The 14,678-nt window shown below is 42.5% G+C and overlaps 1 protein-coding gene and 1 long non-coding RNA gene across 4 annotated transcripts in view; both read right to left on the bottom strand.

The window, feature by feature from the left end:
* On the bottom strand, nucleotides 1-4,417 carry LOC125182780 (uncharacterized). The gene is made up of 2 exons (XR_007163339.2): nucleotides 3,598-4,417; nucleotides 1-2,702 (listed from the first exon to the last, which is right to left on the bottom strand). It is a non-coding gene; the product is annotated as an uncharacterized lncRNA (long non-coding RNA).
* A 665-nt stretch (nucleotides 4,418-5,082) lies between these two features.
* SPPL3 (signal peptide peptidase like 3) overlaps nucleotides 5,083-14,678 on the bottom strand; it is a 57,415-nt gene continuing 47,819 nt past the window's right edge. For all 3 annotated transcript variants that reach the window (XM_066978618.1, XM_013173703.3, XM_013173704.3), the window contains exons 7-11: nucleotides 10,836-10,942; nucleotides 9,712-9,875; nucleotides 8,247-8,446; nucleotides 7,071-7,180; nucleotides 5,083-6,310 (exon numbers count right to left, since the gene is read on the bottom strand). In XM_066978618.1, coding sequence (XP_066834719.1) covers nucleotides 6,239-6,310; nucleotides 7,071-7,180; nucleotides 8,247-8,446; nucleotides 9,712-9,875; nucleotides 10,836-10,942 — 653 coding nt within the window. In that variant the 3' untranslated portion in view covers nucleotides 5,083-6,238. The remainder of the gene's footprint in view (nucleotides 6,311-7,070; nucleotides 7,181-8,246; nucleotides 8,447-9,711; nucleotides 9,876-10,835; nucleotides 10,943-14,678) is intronic.

Genomic DNA, 14,678 nt, shown 5'->3' with positions numbered 1-14,678 from the left:
TTTACACAAGGCTGTTTTTTTTTTTTTCCCCTCAGCTGCAGCAGGTGCTGCAGGCCTGGTTGCTGCAAGAAAGGGAAGACTTTGGGACCACACCATTACTCTTCTGTGCTCGACTTCTCTGACCTCACACACTGAGGTCCAGCTGCAGCCCCAGTGAACCAGAACAGTCACTCCTAGGGCGCACCTGCTGCTGTTTTGCTTCTCTTCATCTCGCTGCTTCTCTTAGATCTGCTCTACCACACCTTCATTGCTTTCAGCCTGTGCCTCTTCCCCCTCACACCCCCTCACTTACCCCCGTTAAATGACTGCTGCTTCTCTTCAGAGCAGAGTGGAATTGCCCCGCATGCTCACAGTGGCCAACCAAAGCAGGAGATCAGCTGTGAACATCTCAGCCATCAGCACACCGCTAAAAACTACAAACTGCATGCAGCAGAATCCCGTGTGGCCCTTCTGCAGAGAACGCAGGGGCAGCATCAAGTAATTGCCTGCTCCAAGGGAGTCCTGCTGCTGCACCTGTGACCACAGCCCACCTTTGGGAACTGGAGAGCGCGCTGCGTGCCTTGTTAACAAGCTTCCTGCTGGCTCTGGCATCAGCACAACAGCTGACCTAGCGCGAACACGTTAACTGAGGCTACCAGCTGATAGTTGATGCCAATTTGCTGAGTGCTGCACCTCTGCCATAGGCTGTAATCAAATTACATTGCACATCATCAAATTACAGCAAGGGTGCAGCTGGTCAAAAATCACTGGTCTAGGTACAGTGTGACAATCAGCTTCATGAGCCTAGGAATGTGTTCAGAGCCTCTTACAGAGTTCCCTTTTGCTATTACATAAACAAACAAGCATGCTGCAAGGGTGCAAAGTCTTTCAAACAAAAGCTTTTCCAATACCTTCCCTGCTGCCACAGATTCAGACAGGGATCTGTAATTGTCTCAGAGCACTGTTCTCAGCAATGTTTTGGGTTAAACAGCACAGTTGAACACAAAGACCTCCACAGAGCTCCCAGAAAGCTGGCTTTTTCCTGAGCAGGGTGCTGAGATCTTACTCCTCTCTGCTGCTGTCAGGTAATTTTGGCTTTAACACATGTGCGTCTGTTCCTCGGGGCTGTTACAGAAGGGAACTGCTGAGAGAGCAAAACACAAACAAGTTTAGCAGCATTGAATAGAGAGCTCTTACAAAGAGCCGCCCCCAGACAGAGTGCTCCCCTGGCAAGGGTGGGCAGGGCCAGGCTTCCTTTCAGAAAAGGCTCTATTTCAGGTTGAAGCTGAAAGTTTTTGTCAGTTTACAAACTGAGCTAACGTTGCAAAGTTAAGGCACCAAGATGTGAAAATCGGGTCACATGCAAGTTAGAATGGGAAAGAAAGGTGCAGCTGCACTTTTCAAGGACACTTTTGCCCCCCAAATGGTCTAAATGTACATTAGATCGGTTACAACAGACTGCAGGGAATGAAGCAGGAGAAACCTTGGAAGTTTCCAGCTGGAGATGAAAAACTCACCAGCTGAAGATCAGTTTCCAGGGCAGGAGGACTGATCACACGACGGCAGCAGGTCTGTCTGACATTTCCTGCTCCAGCAGTTCCTGTGGAGCCCTAACACAAACCCTTCAGCAGAAGAAACAGTTACAGGAACGGGGAGCTGCTTTCCCCTCACTCACCAGTTAGAGTTGACGCACTTTGTATCATATATATATGGCTCACAATCCCTTCATGAGTTCTCAGCAGACTAAAGGAGAAGACGAGCTGTTCTGGGCTGTCACAGTTGAGTACACACAGGGGAGAAGCACAGAACTCCTCCTGGGGAGCACAGGCGTTAGCCACATCCTTCCTGGCCCAGCCTTGCAGCCCGGTGTGGCACTGAGGAGCTGCCGGAGCCTGGAGCCCTCTCTCAGACTTCTCCATTCCTACCAGCACAGGGATGGGACTCACCTCTGTCAGCTTCACACAACTTAGACACAAAACCAAGCAATGCCCTCAGCCTTCCATGTTTAAGCAGTGTATGAAATGTTTTGCTGGGACTCAGCTGAAGTTACCGCAGTATTGCTTTCACACCACAACACTTTCTCTTCTACTGGTCTTTTCTGACAGCGTTACTGCTAAGAAAAATAGGACAAACAATTTTGATTTTAAATTAAATTTTGTTCTGCCTAACTGGAGAGCCCTCATTAAATAGCACGGACAACACAATCACACATTCTGGTTTTGTTAGGGATCATGGATGGCTTAAAAAAATAACAAAAGTGAAAGACAGGCTGAAATTAAAAGGCAAAATACTTGTAAGAATAACAAGAAGAAATGGAATAGAGATAAGAAAATCTGGCAGTGTTACAACTTGAATGAAAATGCAGCTTACTGCTGTTTAGCTAAACATTAATATCAAATTCTACATGCTCACTACTTGTACGAAAATACCTGGGAGCCGTGCATCCCCTTCCCTCCCCAAAAGGGTCAACCCTGAGCTGGGGAAGCCACCCAACAGTCAGTTTGTGTTTCCTCATTGCTTCAGTGACTCCTTCCCCTTCTCTCTGAGAACACACCATACCCCCACGCTCAAGACAGGAAACATTCATCTCCACAAATGGCTTCTGGGTGTGACACGGTGGAAACCGCAGCGCTGGCACCCCGATGTGCTTCTAAGCCTGTGCAGGCAGCGCCATGCGATATTGCAGAGGTCCGGGCACGGATTCGAGGCTTCACAGGTTGTTCCTGCTGGGCCAACACAGACACAGAATTACCAGCGTGTATTGTAAAAGTATAGAAGTGTTGTAAAATACTTCATCTGCACTGGCCAGTGAAACAGTCCCAGGTCTTTTCTGAACTCAAAATCTTTTTCAAGACTAAGGGTGTGACCTTAGGGAAAACTTCAAGAGACAAACAGTGACATTTCTAAGCTGACTGTTCCCAAAGGCACAGCAGAAAACCGGCTCCAGAACTTTTAACAGCTTTGCATTTCACAATTCTGGTCCCTGTCCTAACTTTGCTATAAACACGCATGCATCAATCACTTTTTATTGCCAGTATCCTTTTAACCTCCTACATAAAAGCTTTTATTAGTCAAATACTTTCTAAAATATTTTTTTGACAATTTTTCACAAGAAAGAGCAGATGGCTGGAGATTACACTGCACGAATTTGTATCAAGTATTTAATGAGGGAGTGTAACAAAATGTAAAACCAAGAAGGCATGAGCAGGACCCAACAGGGACAGGGAATCTAGGCCCTAGAGCGCCCTCAGAAAGCCAAAGGACCCAGCAGTTTCTATCGTTTCATCCTTGATCTGAGAAAACGTGCAGTTGGCCAGGCTGAAGAAACAAGGCCAGAAAGTACATATGTCTCCTCAGGGTGCCAGCAGCTGTGTGCTGAGGTAGGAACCTGTTCTAATCCACCCAAAAAGTTGAGGTGTTCTTGACAGGAGAGCTGTGGGACAAAGTTTTACAGCTTTAACTTACTCAAATAAATAACAGGAGAATGTTTTTGCGCCTCTGCAGATGTAACAGCTTCGTATTTAGAACAGTTATGCCTCAGTTAACCCCTCCAAAGCACCAAATCCTCTTCCTACCAGCGGTGGCTGCTATTCCACCTGTCAGTTCAGTTTTGCTCACCTGGCAGCTGCAAGCATCCACCTGGGAAGCCAGGGACTCATTTCAGAGCAGCAGGCACCACCTGTAGGTTCAGAAACAAACGCCTGCGTTTACAACCCGACTGGCTGTAAAGTGCAAGCGACTTGCAATCTTGGCACAAGTCGGATTCACACAGTGTCACAAGGCAATATAGCTTAAAAGAGGAAGGCCAAGACTTTTCTGGAAAGCTAAATTAATTCTCATTAAGCATTTGTCAGTTTACACTTTTAGAACTTTTTCCAGAATGCCTTTTAAGTGTAGAAAATCACTCATAGGATGCTTTCCTGGAATGGACTAGAAAATGCCATTGCAAAACCAGAGAAAGACCATTTATTTTAATTCTAAAGGCAGGAGGAAGCTCCCAGGAAAAACCAAGCACTTGAGATGTGCATTACTATCAGTTGGATACGGGATCTAGAGATGTTATCCCACTGCTTGCTACCACTTTAAAAAAAAAAAGTGTTTTTTCTTTCTAAACACCCTTATCAATATTTTGTTCAATTTAAGTTCGAGGTGTGTAGCTGAAAAATCAACGTCCTCCTTTTGGCCCAAGCTGACTGCAAGTCTGGGCTCCTACACTTGCTATTAACTGTAAATGCAAATTTTTAATTAAAAAAGATTTACTTCATCAAAACCGAGTTAGCTGATGATGAGCATTGCAGGCACATGCTAAAGGAAATGCTTTCAACTGACTTAAAGATAGGAACTGGGGGAAAAAATAAGAATCACAACATCCCCCCTGCCACCAACCCACCTCAAAAACCTTAGAGCCCCCCGCGAATTGCCATGCTGCTTTCCCACATTTCTTCGTGCCCTACCTGTGTCAGAGCGCTCACAGACGGTTCAGGGGCCACTCGGCCACTTCAGCCCCAGGGCCCGTGAGCAGTGACAGACCTGCCTGAGGAGGAGAGAGGAGCACGTTAATTAAAAACAGGCCAGACAGCTGCATTGCTAAGCATGGCCAGATGATATTTTCTACCACGCTGAATTTGCTCTTCTTGTAAGAATGGACAGAGCAGAAAGGATCAGGGGTTCCACCGAAGCTCCCTTACCTGTTTGCAAGCAGCGGTACCCCGAGGGAGCTCACTGCTCAGTCAGGTTTCATCCTGCTTTCCTTCTGCTCAGCTAGCAGTTATTGGCATCAAACTAACAAGAGGTACAAGCTTAGCAGAGCTCCCCAAACCCAATTTGGCAGAATATTTTAATGGACGAAAGTTCTGGTTATCTCGGGGTAGCCGTTCAGTTAATAAATTAACCTAACTGGAACTGCTGGCTTAAAAAAACAACACAACACATTTTAACAGGCTGTCAGGTACAAAGCAGTCAACACACAAACTCTGACCAGTCACAACAGTAAAGGACAGTTTTCTTTTTCTTTTTTTCCTTTTTTTTTTTTTCTTTAAGGGGCAGGGGCATGGAAAAAATACAGCACACTAATGAAACAAAATGCAAAAAAATACAAAAAAATAGAAAATAGAAAAAATGTATTTACAAGTGATACATTACTATGATCAGAAAGCACAAAGACAATTGCTGCTATAATACATGCACTGGGTCAAGAAGGATCTACTAAAAACCTGCAAGGGAGCTGTTTGTAAAAAAACGGAAAAAAAAAAAGAAAAAAGACACCCTTCCCATCCCCTCCCCCCTCAAACCAACAGGGGTGGGTTTCAACTTTTTTCTTCCCTAGTTTGCTACATTGATCAAAATCAAATATCCCCTAAAGTCCGTGAGTACAACCAATACAAATACTACACTTGTTTTTAAACTGCAGGTTCAGTTTCAGGAGGGGGGAGAAAAACAGCAGCTCATTGTAGATTCATATACAAGAAAGCCAGAGTAAACTGCTCTACATGCTAAAAATTACAGCAAGCCCCTGTCTGCTACATAGCATGATCTTAGCAGGTTTTCCTTTTTATTTATTCATATATATATCTATATGTGTGTATATATATATGTATAAAAATCGTGCCCTTTTTCACTGCAACATGACATCTGGGTGGAAACGTAACTCGTTACAACAAATTTTTATATGTTTACTGCAAGAAGTCACTCAATGTCTGTGGATTTAATAAGTAACCTCACACCACAGGAAATATTTAATAAATCAAAAAAAAAACAACAAAAAAAAACAAACAAAAAAAACAATATTGTGACAGAAGACCTTCTGTCTCAGTTCTTTTCAAAACTGAAGTCCAGCAGGAAACTGGTCCCAATGTATATGAGCGTTTGCTGAAGAAGCTTCAGTTTGCCTAACCGTTTTTCTTTTAGTGTTCACAAGTTTTTGAACGACTTCAAGCCGTTTTCAGTTTCTAGTCTCTCTTCCTCTCTCACATAGGTAATAGTCTGGTACTAATCCATTAGAGTGAGGAAAAGAGGAAAGTGGCTGCAGTTGCACAAAGGGTCCCCAGTTCCACATCTGCAGGGAGATACGGAGTCGCATGGAGCTCCAGAACCTTAGCTTTTTTTCTTTTTCCTCCTTTCAATGCAAAGTCCTTTCATACAAGTCCTGTAATTGGTACCTTCCCAAGTACCAGCCTGTCCAGCTTTAGGAGATGACAAAGCCACGAGTTAAAGTGAAAAGGACCAAGGCAGAAGTTCAGGTCACTTTCTGTCTGTTCCATCATACTTCCAGGAAACGGGAGCTGCTGGACTTGGAGTGGAAGGGCTCAGACCACATGCGACGTAGATCGCCCTAAACAGCAGTGAAACAGCAGAAGGACCATTCACTCAGAAACAGTAAAGCCCATTTAGAATTCATATTTAAAAATACACATATATACACATATATACATAAAATGCACGTAAGCATATCTTAAAGCAAATCTATTCTCCACCTGTTTTGCAGATTACAATAAGGGCCATAAAACACATCCTTCCCACGTCAGGTCAAAATGCCTTATTTTTGCAACAGATTGACCTAAGTATTTCCTTCCCATCAGAAAACCATTTTATGTGGGTGGAAAATTCTGCCCTGTCTTATGCTTCAATCTAGAGTGCTAGATGTGTATTTCAACAATAGCCCTGAAACAGTAAAGGTTAATATTTTAAAATCTGACTTCAGAACAGGTGACTGGAAATAGGTAAATAAGGATCTGCCTCTCCTCTCCCTATTCAGCTTTTGCGCAAACGCTTTCTTTCAGAACCAGCTGGGTGAGGAGAAATTCACTTATTTAATTAAAACAACACTTAAAGTACAAGTAAACATAAACTAAACAAGCTCAGAAGTATTACATGCATAGATTATTTTCTAGTTCAGGAACAAGTCTGTTACTCAGTCCTCCAAAATGAAGATCCTCCCCAGCAGCAGTAGTACCTTAGTTCTTGGCTGCGGCTGTTAAGGAGGAGCAATGGCATGCAGCATCCTTGTGAGAACCGGTGCCCAGTGCACGAGCACTGAACTCGCTTCCAGCTGACCCCCATTTTCCTGCCAGGAATATATAACCCTATCTTACCTTTAAATAGGCCATGGTGAGGAGCGGCAATAAAGTAAAAGGTACCAAATACAGGAGGGCAGGCTGGGCTGCCCGGTGAATACGAGAAGCTACTGTTGCAGTTAATAGACCTGTAAAAGAAAAAAGTGCCTATAAATATCTTTAGTAGCACATGGATGTTCTCTATCATTTCATCCACAGGTGGTTTCCTTCCCCACCATTTTAAGACAGTCTACGGAAAAGTTACCTGCTAGTGCTTAGCTTTCCCTGAAGAGATACAAAACAAGCAAAAAGGGAAGTTGCTCTATTTTAGTATTAGGCTCTGTTGAGCCACTTGCTTCGGTTCTGAATCTCAAAAACTAAGCTAATAATAACACAACACAAACATAACAAAAGGCAAAGAGGAGGAAGCTGAAAGCACACGCCAAATTGGTTTACGTGCTCCTCCACTACCGGTACCTCTCGAGACTGTTGGTCTGAGGCCCCTCGCCTGAGAAATGAGGGGCTGCGAGAAAGGACTGTACACACCAGGAATGCTTTTCCTGGATACGTGCCCAATAGGAACATACAGGGGAAAGGCAGGGGATGACAGGGGGAGAGGCAAGCAGGAGACGATCTTTCCTTTTCATCCTCTAAAGGACTACACGAGTTCCGGATATGCACACACACATCCTGACCTTCGGGGAAAATCTATTTTGTGTTAGTGAGGAAAGGGATGGCTACGTCAAATTATAAACAGCATTCTAGTTGTGGCCATTTACAATTTTCTGCATGTGCTAAAAATGTCACAGGATCATAAGCATTAACATTAGAATACAAAAATGGTGGAAATATGTAAAATGAATTCTCAAGATGTACTATTGCACGGCATAACCCATCTAGAAACTCCCATATTTTTCTGCATAACCCAGCTGTGAGCTATGACACCTTCCGTACTAGTAAAGCAAGGTATAAAAAGTTGCTCACAGAAATACACTGATAACCTCTTTCATCCTCTAAATAAAATACACCAAAAATAATTTAAAACAGAACTCTAGAAGAGTTTTTCTTGAAAACCAAGAGAGGAAGATTAAAAAAGAACATAACCAAGCAGTCTCCCAAAGCCTCTTCACCCTTTGTTTCATCGCCTTTTAAACCTACTACAATAATCCCACTCCTGCTCACTAAGCAGCTACCCATATTAAACCAATTACTCACCTACAAAATATCCAATAAGTGTGCAGTGAAAGTAAGAGACCTTCTGCATACGTCCAGAGATGTTCCCTGGTCCTGGGGCACCACAGGAATCACTGTTGGCTTGTTTTTTGTAGTTATCGTAACGCAGGACAAAGCAGAGCAGAAGACCCGGCATCACAATATCTCCGATCCCCAGCATAGAGAAGTGGCTGCCTGTGGAACTGGAGAGCAACTGAGATTGGGTTTGTGCCCAGTATGTAGGGTGACACGCTCTAGACACCTCCACTTTGTTTTTGAGCTTTGTTTTTTTTGCGCAGGCTGACTTTCTACTGGCCACCTTTTACGTAGTAGAAGCTCCTACATAAATACCTGCTGCTAACGATTTTTCCTCCCGTGACATCATCACCGTTCCAGCTCAGTTTTAATTGAACCTATTTTGACACTAATAACACTTTGCTCCAAACCTGTTTATTTCTACCAGCAGTGTTTAAGCTTCTTTGCTGTAAGTCACTCGATGTAAGATCCATCAGCTCGGTATTTCAGTCATATTTCTACATGTGAATGGGAGGAAGGTACCAGCCGACAATTTTACCAAACTCTTTGACTAACACTGATGAACACTGCGCTTCTAGTGTAAATAGATCACCTCTAATATGTGACAGTAAGTCAGTTTATGGACTTCTGATCTTTGGCTTAATTCAGACAAAATGCACATAAACCTACAGCTTTATCAGATTCCCAGAAAACAGCCAACTGCTAAGCAGATTAAGAACTAAAGCCAGCCATTATCTTAAACCCAAGATCTTTTTCATGAAATGATACCAACTTAATTTGTCACAGAATGAACCAAACCGTTTTGTTTTTATCATTGCAGAGAATAATTTCCTAATCCCTGCGATTTCAGAACCCCAACTTCTAAAGAAACAAGAATAAATTAGCCAACTTAACCTACTGCATGACTTCTGAAGTGCTTGAGCTTATTGCTGTGTCAGACCTACACGTATCTAGCTCAAAATCTGAAACATCAAGGAGCCCCTGAAGCAGAGAGATGTGGAATAATCTCCCTCCGACATAGCATTTAACCCAGTAACCTTTGTTGCTTAGATCAGTTTCTAATTCCTGTCCCACAATTATGCATTAATCACAACTAACGTTATAGTAAACCTAAGCTCTTTTTGCTTTTAAGCATTAGGTCATACTACTACAGTGACCGTTAAATTGTAGAACTCACATTTATGTCAAAAAACATATCCTGGTCCGAACGGGCCACTTTTTAACCCAATTAGGATCATATCTGCATGCTATGAGACAGCAAATGCAAAGCATCCAATCCTTACAACTCATTATTTTACAAATCTTTATCATGAGGGAGGAGTGACTAAACAGGGAACTACACTGGTATTTCCCAATACGGTTAGTGCCAATAAAAAGTATAGTCAGGAAATACTTTTCTTATATAGTGCTGTAAAAGAACTGCCAATTTTACCTTGGAAATACAAGTTTGCCAGGCAGCGACAGGCGGGGAACATCTCTACCCACATTTGGTCCCAGGTGAAGTTTCCGGGATAAAACGTCAAGGGGATTATCAGCTGGTTGCGTGGCCACTTTCACCATAACATTGCTGTTAAAGATGTAGGCAGAAAAAAAGACCTACGGAACAAGGAAATTGTTAAAAATGACAAACTGCAATTGTATAGCTATTCAAAATGGCTTGCTTTTTTTGTGCTTCACTTATTCAAGGAAAGAAAGGATGTTATCTACTTTTCCAGACACAAACACTCTACGTTTGATAACAAAAAACAAAATGTATTGTAAAAAAATCAGATGAAATTTTTTACACTATTAATCCTGAAGAATAACTGGAATATACTGTCTGATATCAAGATACCGATCAACAGATAGAGATCCTTTAGCAAAGGATCTCTCTGGATTACAAGCACCAGCAAAGGCAGGTAATAGAGCACTGAAAATATGAGAAAGCTGGAAGACAGAAGAGAGAGTACAGTGCTCACTCATAAAATGCATGATGCAACACTTATTTCAAATAGGCCTTTACACTACAGTTCATCGTGCTGGGAAACTGACTCACTGCCAGAGCTGTCAACAAGTGCCTTCCTGAATCAGCGCTTGCTGTTATGCAAAGGTAAAACCAAATCCTTTCAGTGTTACAAAGGACATCATTCTGTCAGGTTTCTTGTAAAACTGCTGTAAGATTTTATGCCAACTTGACTGGCTATAGATCAGTTTGCATTTCTATTTTGCAGATTCCGCTGCTAATCAGAAGTTGGCATGCACGTACCGCGCGACCCTGGATAAGGCTCCCCATTTACCTGGAAACACTTATTCTGATCTGCAGCCAAGGTTTCAAAATTTGAGGTCTAACTTTTTCTTACAATATGCCAAAGTTGAAATATTCTAATCACGTTTCTGCTTTTGTTAAGTAATTAGTGAGGAGATCATTTTGTATTCTGCTGCAGACTTCAACTTCTCGGAATGGAGCAATGAAGCTCATCGATTTCATACTGGTACATCTCGTGTAAAAATGGCCCAAAGCCAACTACAAATACAAAGGATGAAAACAGTTTTAGCAAAACAAAACAAAACACTTACCCAAAAGACATCATAAATTAGTAACCCGGAGAGTAGCAAGCAGGAAACCTTCAGGCTCGGCAGCCGGACAAAGGCTATCATTGCAACACACAGGCCCATAGCCAGAGCTACAAATGCAAGTACATAATTAGTGCATTAAAGAAAAAAAAAGCAACAACGACAAAATCAAGCTAACACTCCCTCCCCAAAAAAACACCCAAAAGAAACCTGTTTGCATCTTTGCAACACTACACACACTAGATTATTTTCCAGTATATTTTCTAATATTTCCAGATAGTGAAATCTTTCTTAGCAGAGCTAAGAAAAGACAAAATACATTCAGGAATGTAGCCTACCCAACAATAGGAAAAAAAACGCAGGCAAGTCTTCTAAATTCTCTCCCAGGGCCTAGCTTTCAGTCAGACCGACAAGCCGACCTGACTGCTGCCGCATGCTCAGCGTTGTCAGTTCTCTTCCATGATCAGACACGTGCAATGCAAAATTAAACCTTAAATGTAACTTGCATGTTCAGATAGGGGAGGTGGGGGAGCCCCTTCTCTGCAGCTGCAATCCACTTCCCTATATATTTTGTCAGAGTAGAAAACTAAGATGTCACACTAAAAAAAAATCCCAGTTTTCACATATTTGTGATTTCCTGCTTCTTTGAGCCTAACCTTAGATGCCAAAGATACTCATCGGACAATAAATACATTTCAACTGGCTACAAGTAAATCCCCAGAGAAAAAAACAAGCCAAACCAAAATCTTTCATCTCTGATATGTTTACAAGGAATAACGGAGCCCTGTTGGGACCAGATTTCACTTAAGTACGCAGACATTTCTAAACAAAATTCACTCGTTTAACACGCCATAGAACTCATAAAAAAAAAAATCAGATCCTATTTTGACCAAGTGAAACCTTAGGGAAAATAGAGTGATTATGTATAAGCCCACCAGCCTGACAGCTTGAGCCGCCAAGCTCACAAGTTAACATTCTAACACTATAATTATGGAAATGTAAAAAGGTATTACTCTTGCGTTTCATCTGTAAGATGTGGAGTTCTTACACCAAAACACTACGGAATCATTTCAGTGCAGATTCAAGAGATAAAGCTGCCATGAAGCAATTGCCCAGGTGGCCACCTGCAATGCCCAGGGCTTGTATCCTGGCCAGGACTTTGCCAAACCCACCTTACCTTTTGCATTGACAAGCTTAACGTAACTCTAAGTGGCATGGCTGCTAGTTTTAATGAAGTAATAGGATTATTCAGATAAAAATGTACCCTAAATCACGCTGCATAATTGCAACTCGTTATAAAACATAAGCAAATTATTGAGGTTTAAAAAATTTGACACAGCAAAGCAGCAAGAAAAAGAACTGCTTTCAGTAATTCAATATAGCCTTCAGTTACAGACCTCGTCTGGCAGAGGAGCAAATACAAGGGAACAGTCTGTCTTAAATCAAAGAGATTTCTCTAAAGCCAATGCTAATAATAGCTCAAGCTAGCCTATATTCAGGAGAGGATTTCCAGGTTATAATTAACTAGAAGTGGGAATATTTTAACCAACGTGGAGTTTTAGCTATTGTTCACACTCTCAATTTCTGTGTCACTGAAATGGACACGGGCACACATGCAACATGCTTCCATCATACTAAGCAAGTACTGGATTTAAAAGGGAATGGAAAAAACTCCTTTACATCACAGTGAAATGCACACAATAATTATCATGCAGTTTTGCAACTGCTTTAAGAAATATTGGTAAATTCAAAAAACAAAAGGGAAGCCAGAATGCCCAAGAGCAAGTGCTAGTAATACAGGCCAAAGTGCAGCCAAGCCACCAACGTGCTTCTGTAAAAACAAAGCCAGCTTCCTTCTCCAATGAAAAAATTCAGTAATCACACTAGAAACAAAGTCAACCATACCCAAGTTTGTGGATGGTGCTGACAAACTACGTAAGGCACATCTCCACTGAAATGCACTTTAAGTCAGAGAGGAGGAGAGAAGGGGAGCACGCTGCGCAAACGGCAGCTCAGTTCGAAGTGCTGCTCCACTGCTCCTCAGAGCTGAATATGAAAGAATTAACTGAAAGGGTTAACGTTCAATCAAGTGAATGGATTGACTTCTAAGTCCCTGCAAGCACACTCTTCTGGAATAAGGATATTCTGAGGATTAACAATACTCTTGCATATGTGATGAGACTCTCAGACGCAGTGTATTGTTCAGTCTTATTGCACTAGTGCAGCCAGAACAGATGAAACTACTGAGGTTCTGGTGCTGTGGTTTCTCGCTTACAAAGCATTATGCAAACTGGCAGGGCTTAAACTTCCCCCATAAGCCACCAGTTGGCCTTTGAAACAAATGGGTGCTGAAGTTCTGATCTAATTACATATCTACAAAGCTCTCAAAGCGTGTTTTTAAAAGCAGAAATAAGAATGCACATCATGAAGCAGCTTCTGCCCAGTTGCTGCAGCAGTTAAGGTCTGTAGCAGTTCCCAGGGTATCCCAGACTCTTCAGTTCACCCCATAGCTATGGGTGGATATGCCTAAATCTACTGCATTCCCATTTTTCATCTCTGGATATTTCCACTATTTAGGAAAGCTTCTAAGCGGGTTTTACCAGATGACAGCGACCACTGTTGATGATTCTGTCATCAGCCCGTCCCCTCTGAGAACCAGCATTTCAAGACCCATGAATGTACATCATCACAGGCCAGAGCAACCTGCTGGAGACAACGTCTTGTCATTCTATCTGATAACATCCCTAGATTTTAGAAACAGTTTGACCAGCTACTGGAGAGATGAGGGAACTGTGGTATTCGCACAACAAAGGCTGTTCTGGCAGGAAGCACTGTACCTTGATTCTGCAGGAAATGGAAAAGGCCAGTAAGTATTTATTTCTCTTCCTTTTTACTTAGCCCTGAAGTAGAAATACTCTCTCCTAAAAAACCAACTGCACAACGAGCCCTGCCCCACTTCTCCCTCCAGCCAGCAGCCTGATCGATGCGAGGCACGTTCACAACATCTGCTTCATTTCTGCTGACAGCGAACCAGAAGATCAACACGGTGCGTGCAGGGGAGGAGCTGGATCGCAGCGCCGTGAGCAGACGCAGCCTCAAAGGCTAGCGAGCGCTCTGCCTGCGTGTGCTACCCAGCACCACCTCCTGCCCACGCTTCGCTCCAAACAAGGTGAATTGGGGTCTCAAGTATGCAGCTACAGAGAAGAGAAGGGTAAAGGCAGAGATGACGTGATCCCGCTTGCAGCAGTACAGCACGAGGAGTAAACTGGCAGACTCGGTCCTCTGATGAATGCCAATAAATGCTGTTCTCTGTTCAATGTCGCTGACAAATGTTGGTGTAATTGCATTTAAACAAACTAAAGGAGGCTTACCTATATTGTACAATCTCACTTAATATAAAATACATAAAATACTCCAAAGCTACACATAAATCATAAACAACCACAGAGAAATAAACCCCAGAAGCCACTCTGTGCCAGTTCAGTACTCTGCAATTACCTCACAGCCCGCTATTTCAGAGTGAAGTGCTCACAAAAATAACTATTTTAAGTCAATGCTTCTGTCAGCTTCTCAGGGTAGACAAGTCTTTTCAGATTGTGTCAAAATCCACGCTTGAAGTTACATTTACTTGCGTAGCTGCTGCAGAGCAACAAGCACCCTTGATTTCATGGTGGACCAGTCTCCTTTGAACAAACCAAACACCACCCACATTTTTCTGTTTAGTATCTGAGTATTTTATAAGGTATGCCCTAGTATATAACAGGTGGAGCCTTTACAGCAGCAAAAAGCATGAATGAAACATAATCCCCATATACAAGAGAAATATTCAAGGTGCCATGACAGCTT

Source organism: Anser cygnoides, chromosome 17, assembly GCF_040182565.1.
Source record: "Anser cygnoides isolate HZ-2024a breed goose chromosome 17, Taihu_goose_T2T_genome, whole genome shotgun sequence".
Taxonomy (NCBI): Eukaryota; Metazoa; Chordata; class Aves; order Anseriformes; family Anatidae; genus Anser; species Anser cygnoides.
Note: the sequence above shows the minus strand (reverse complement) of the source record. Positions and strands in the feature narration are given on the sequence as shown.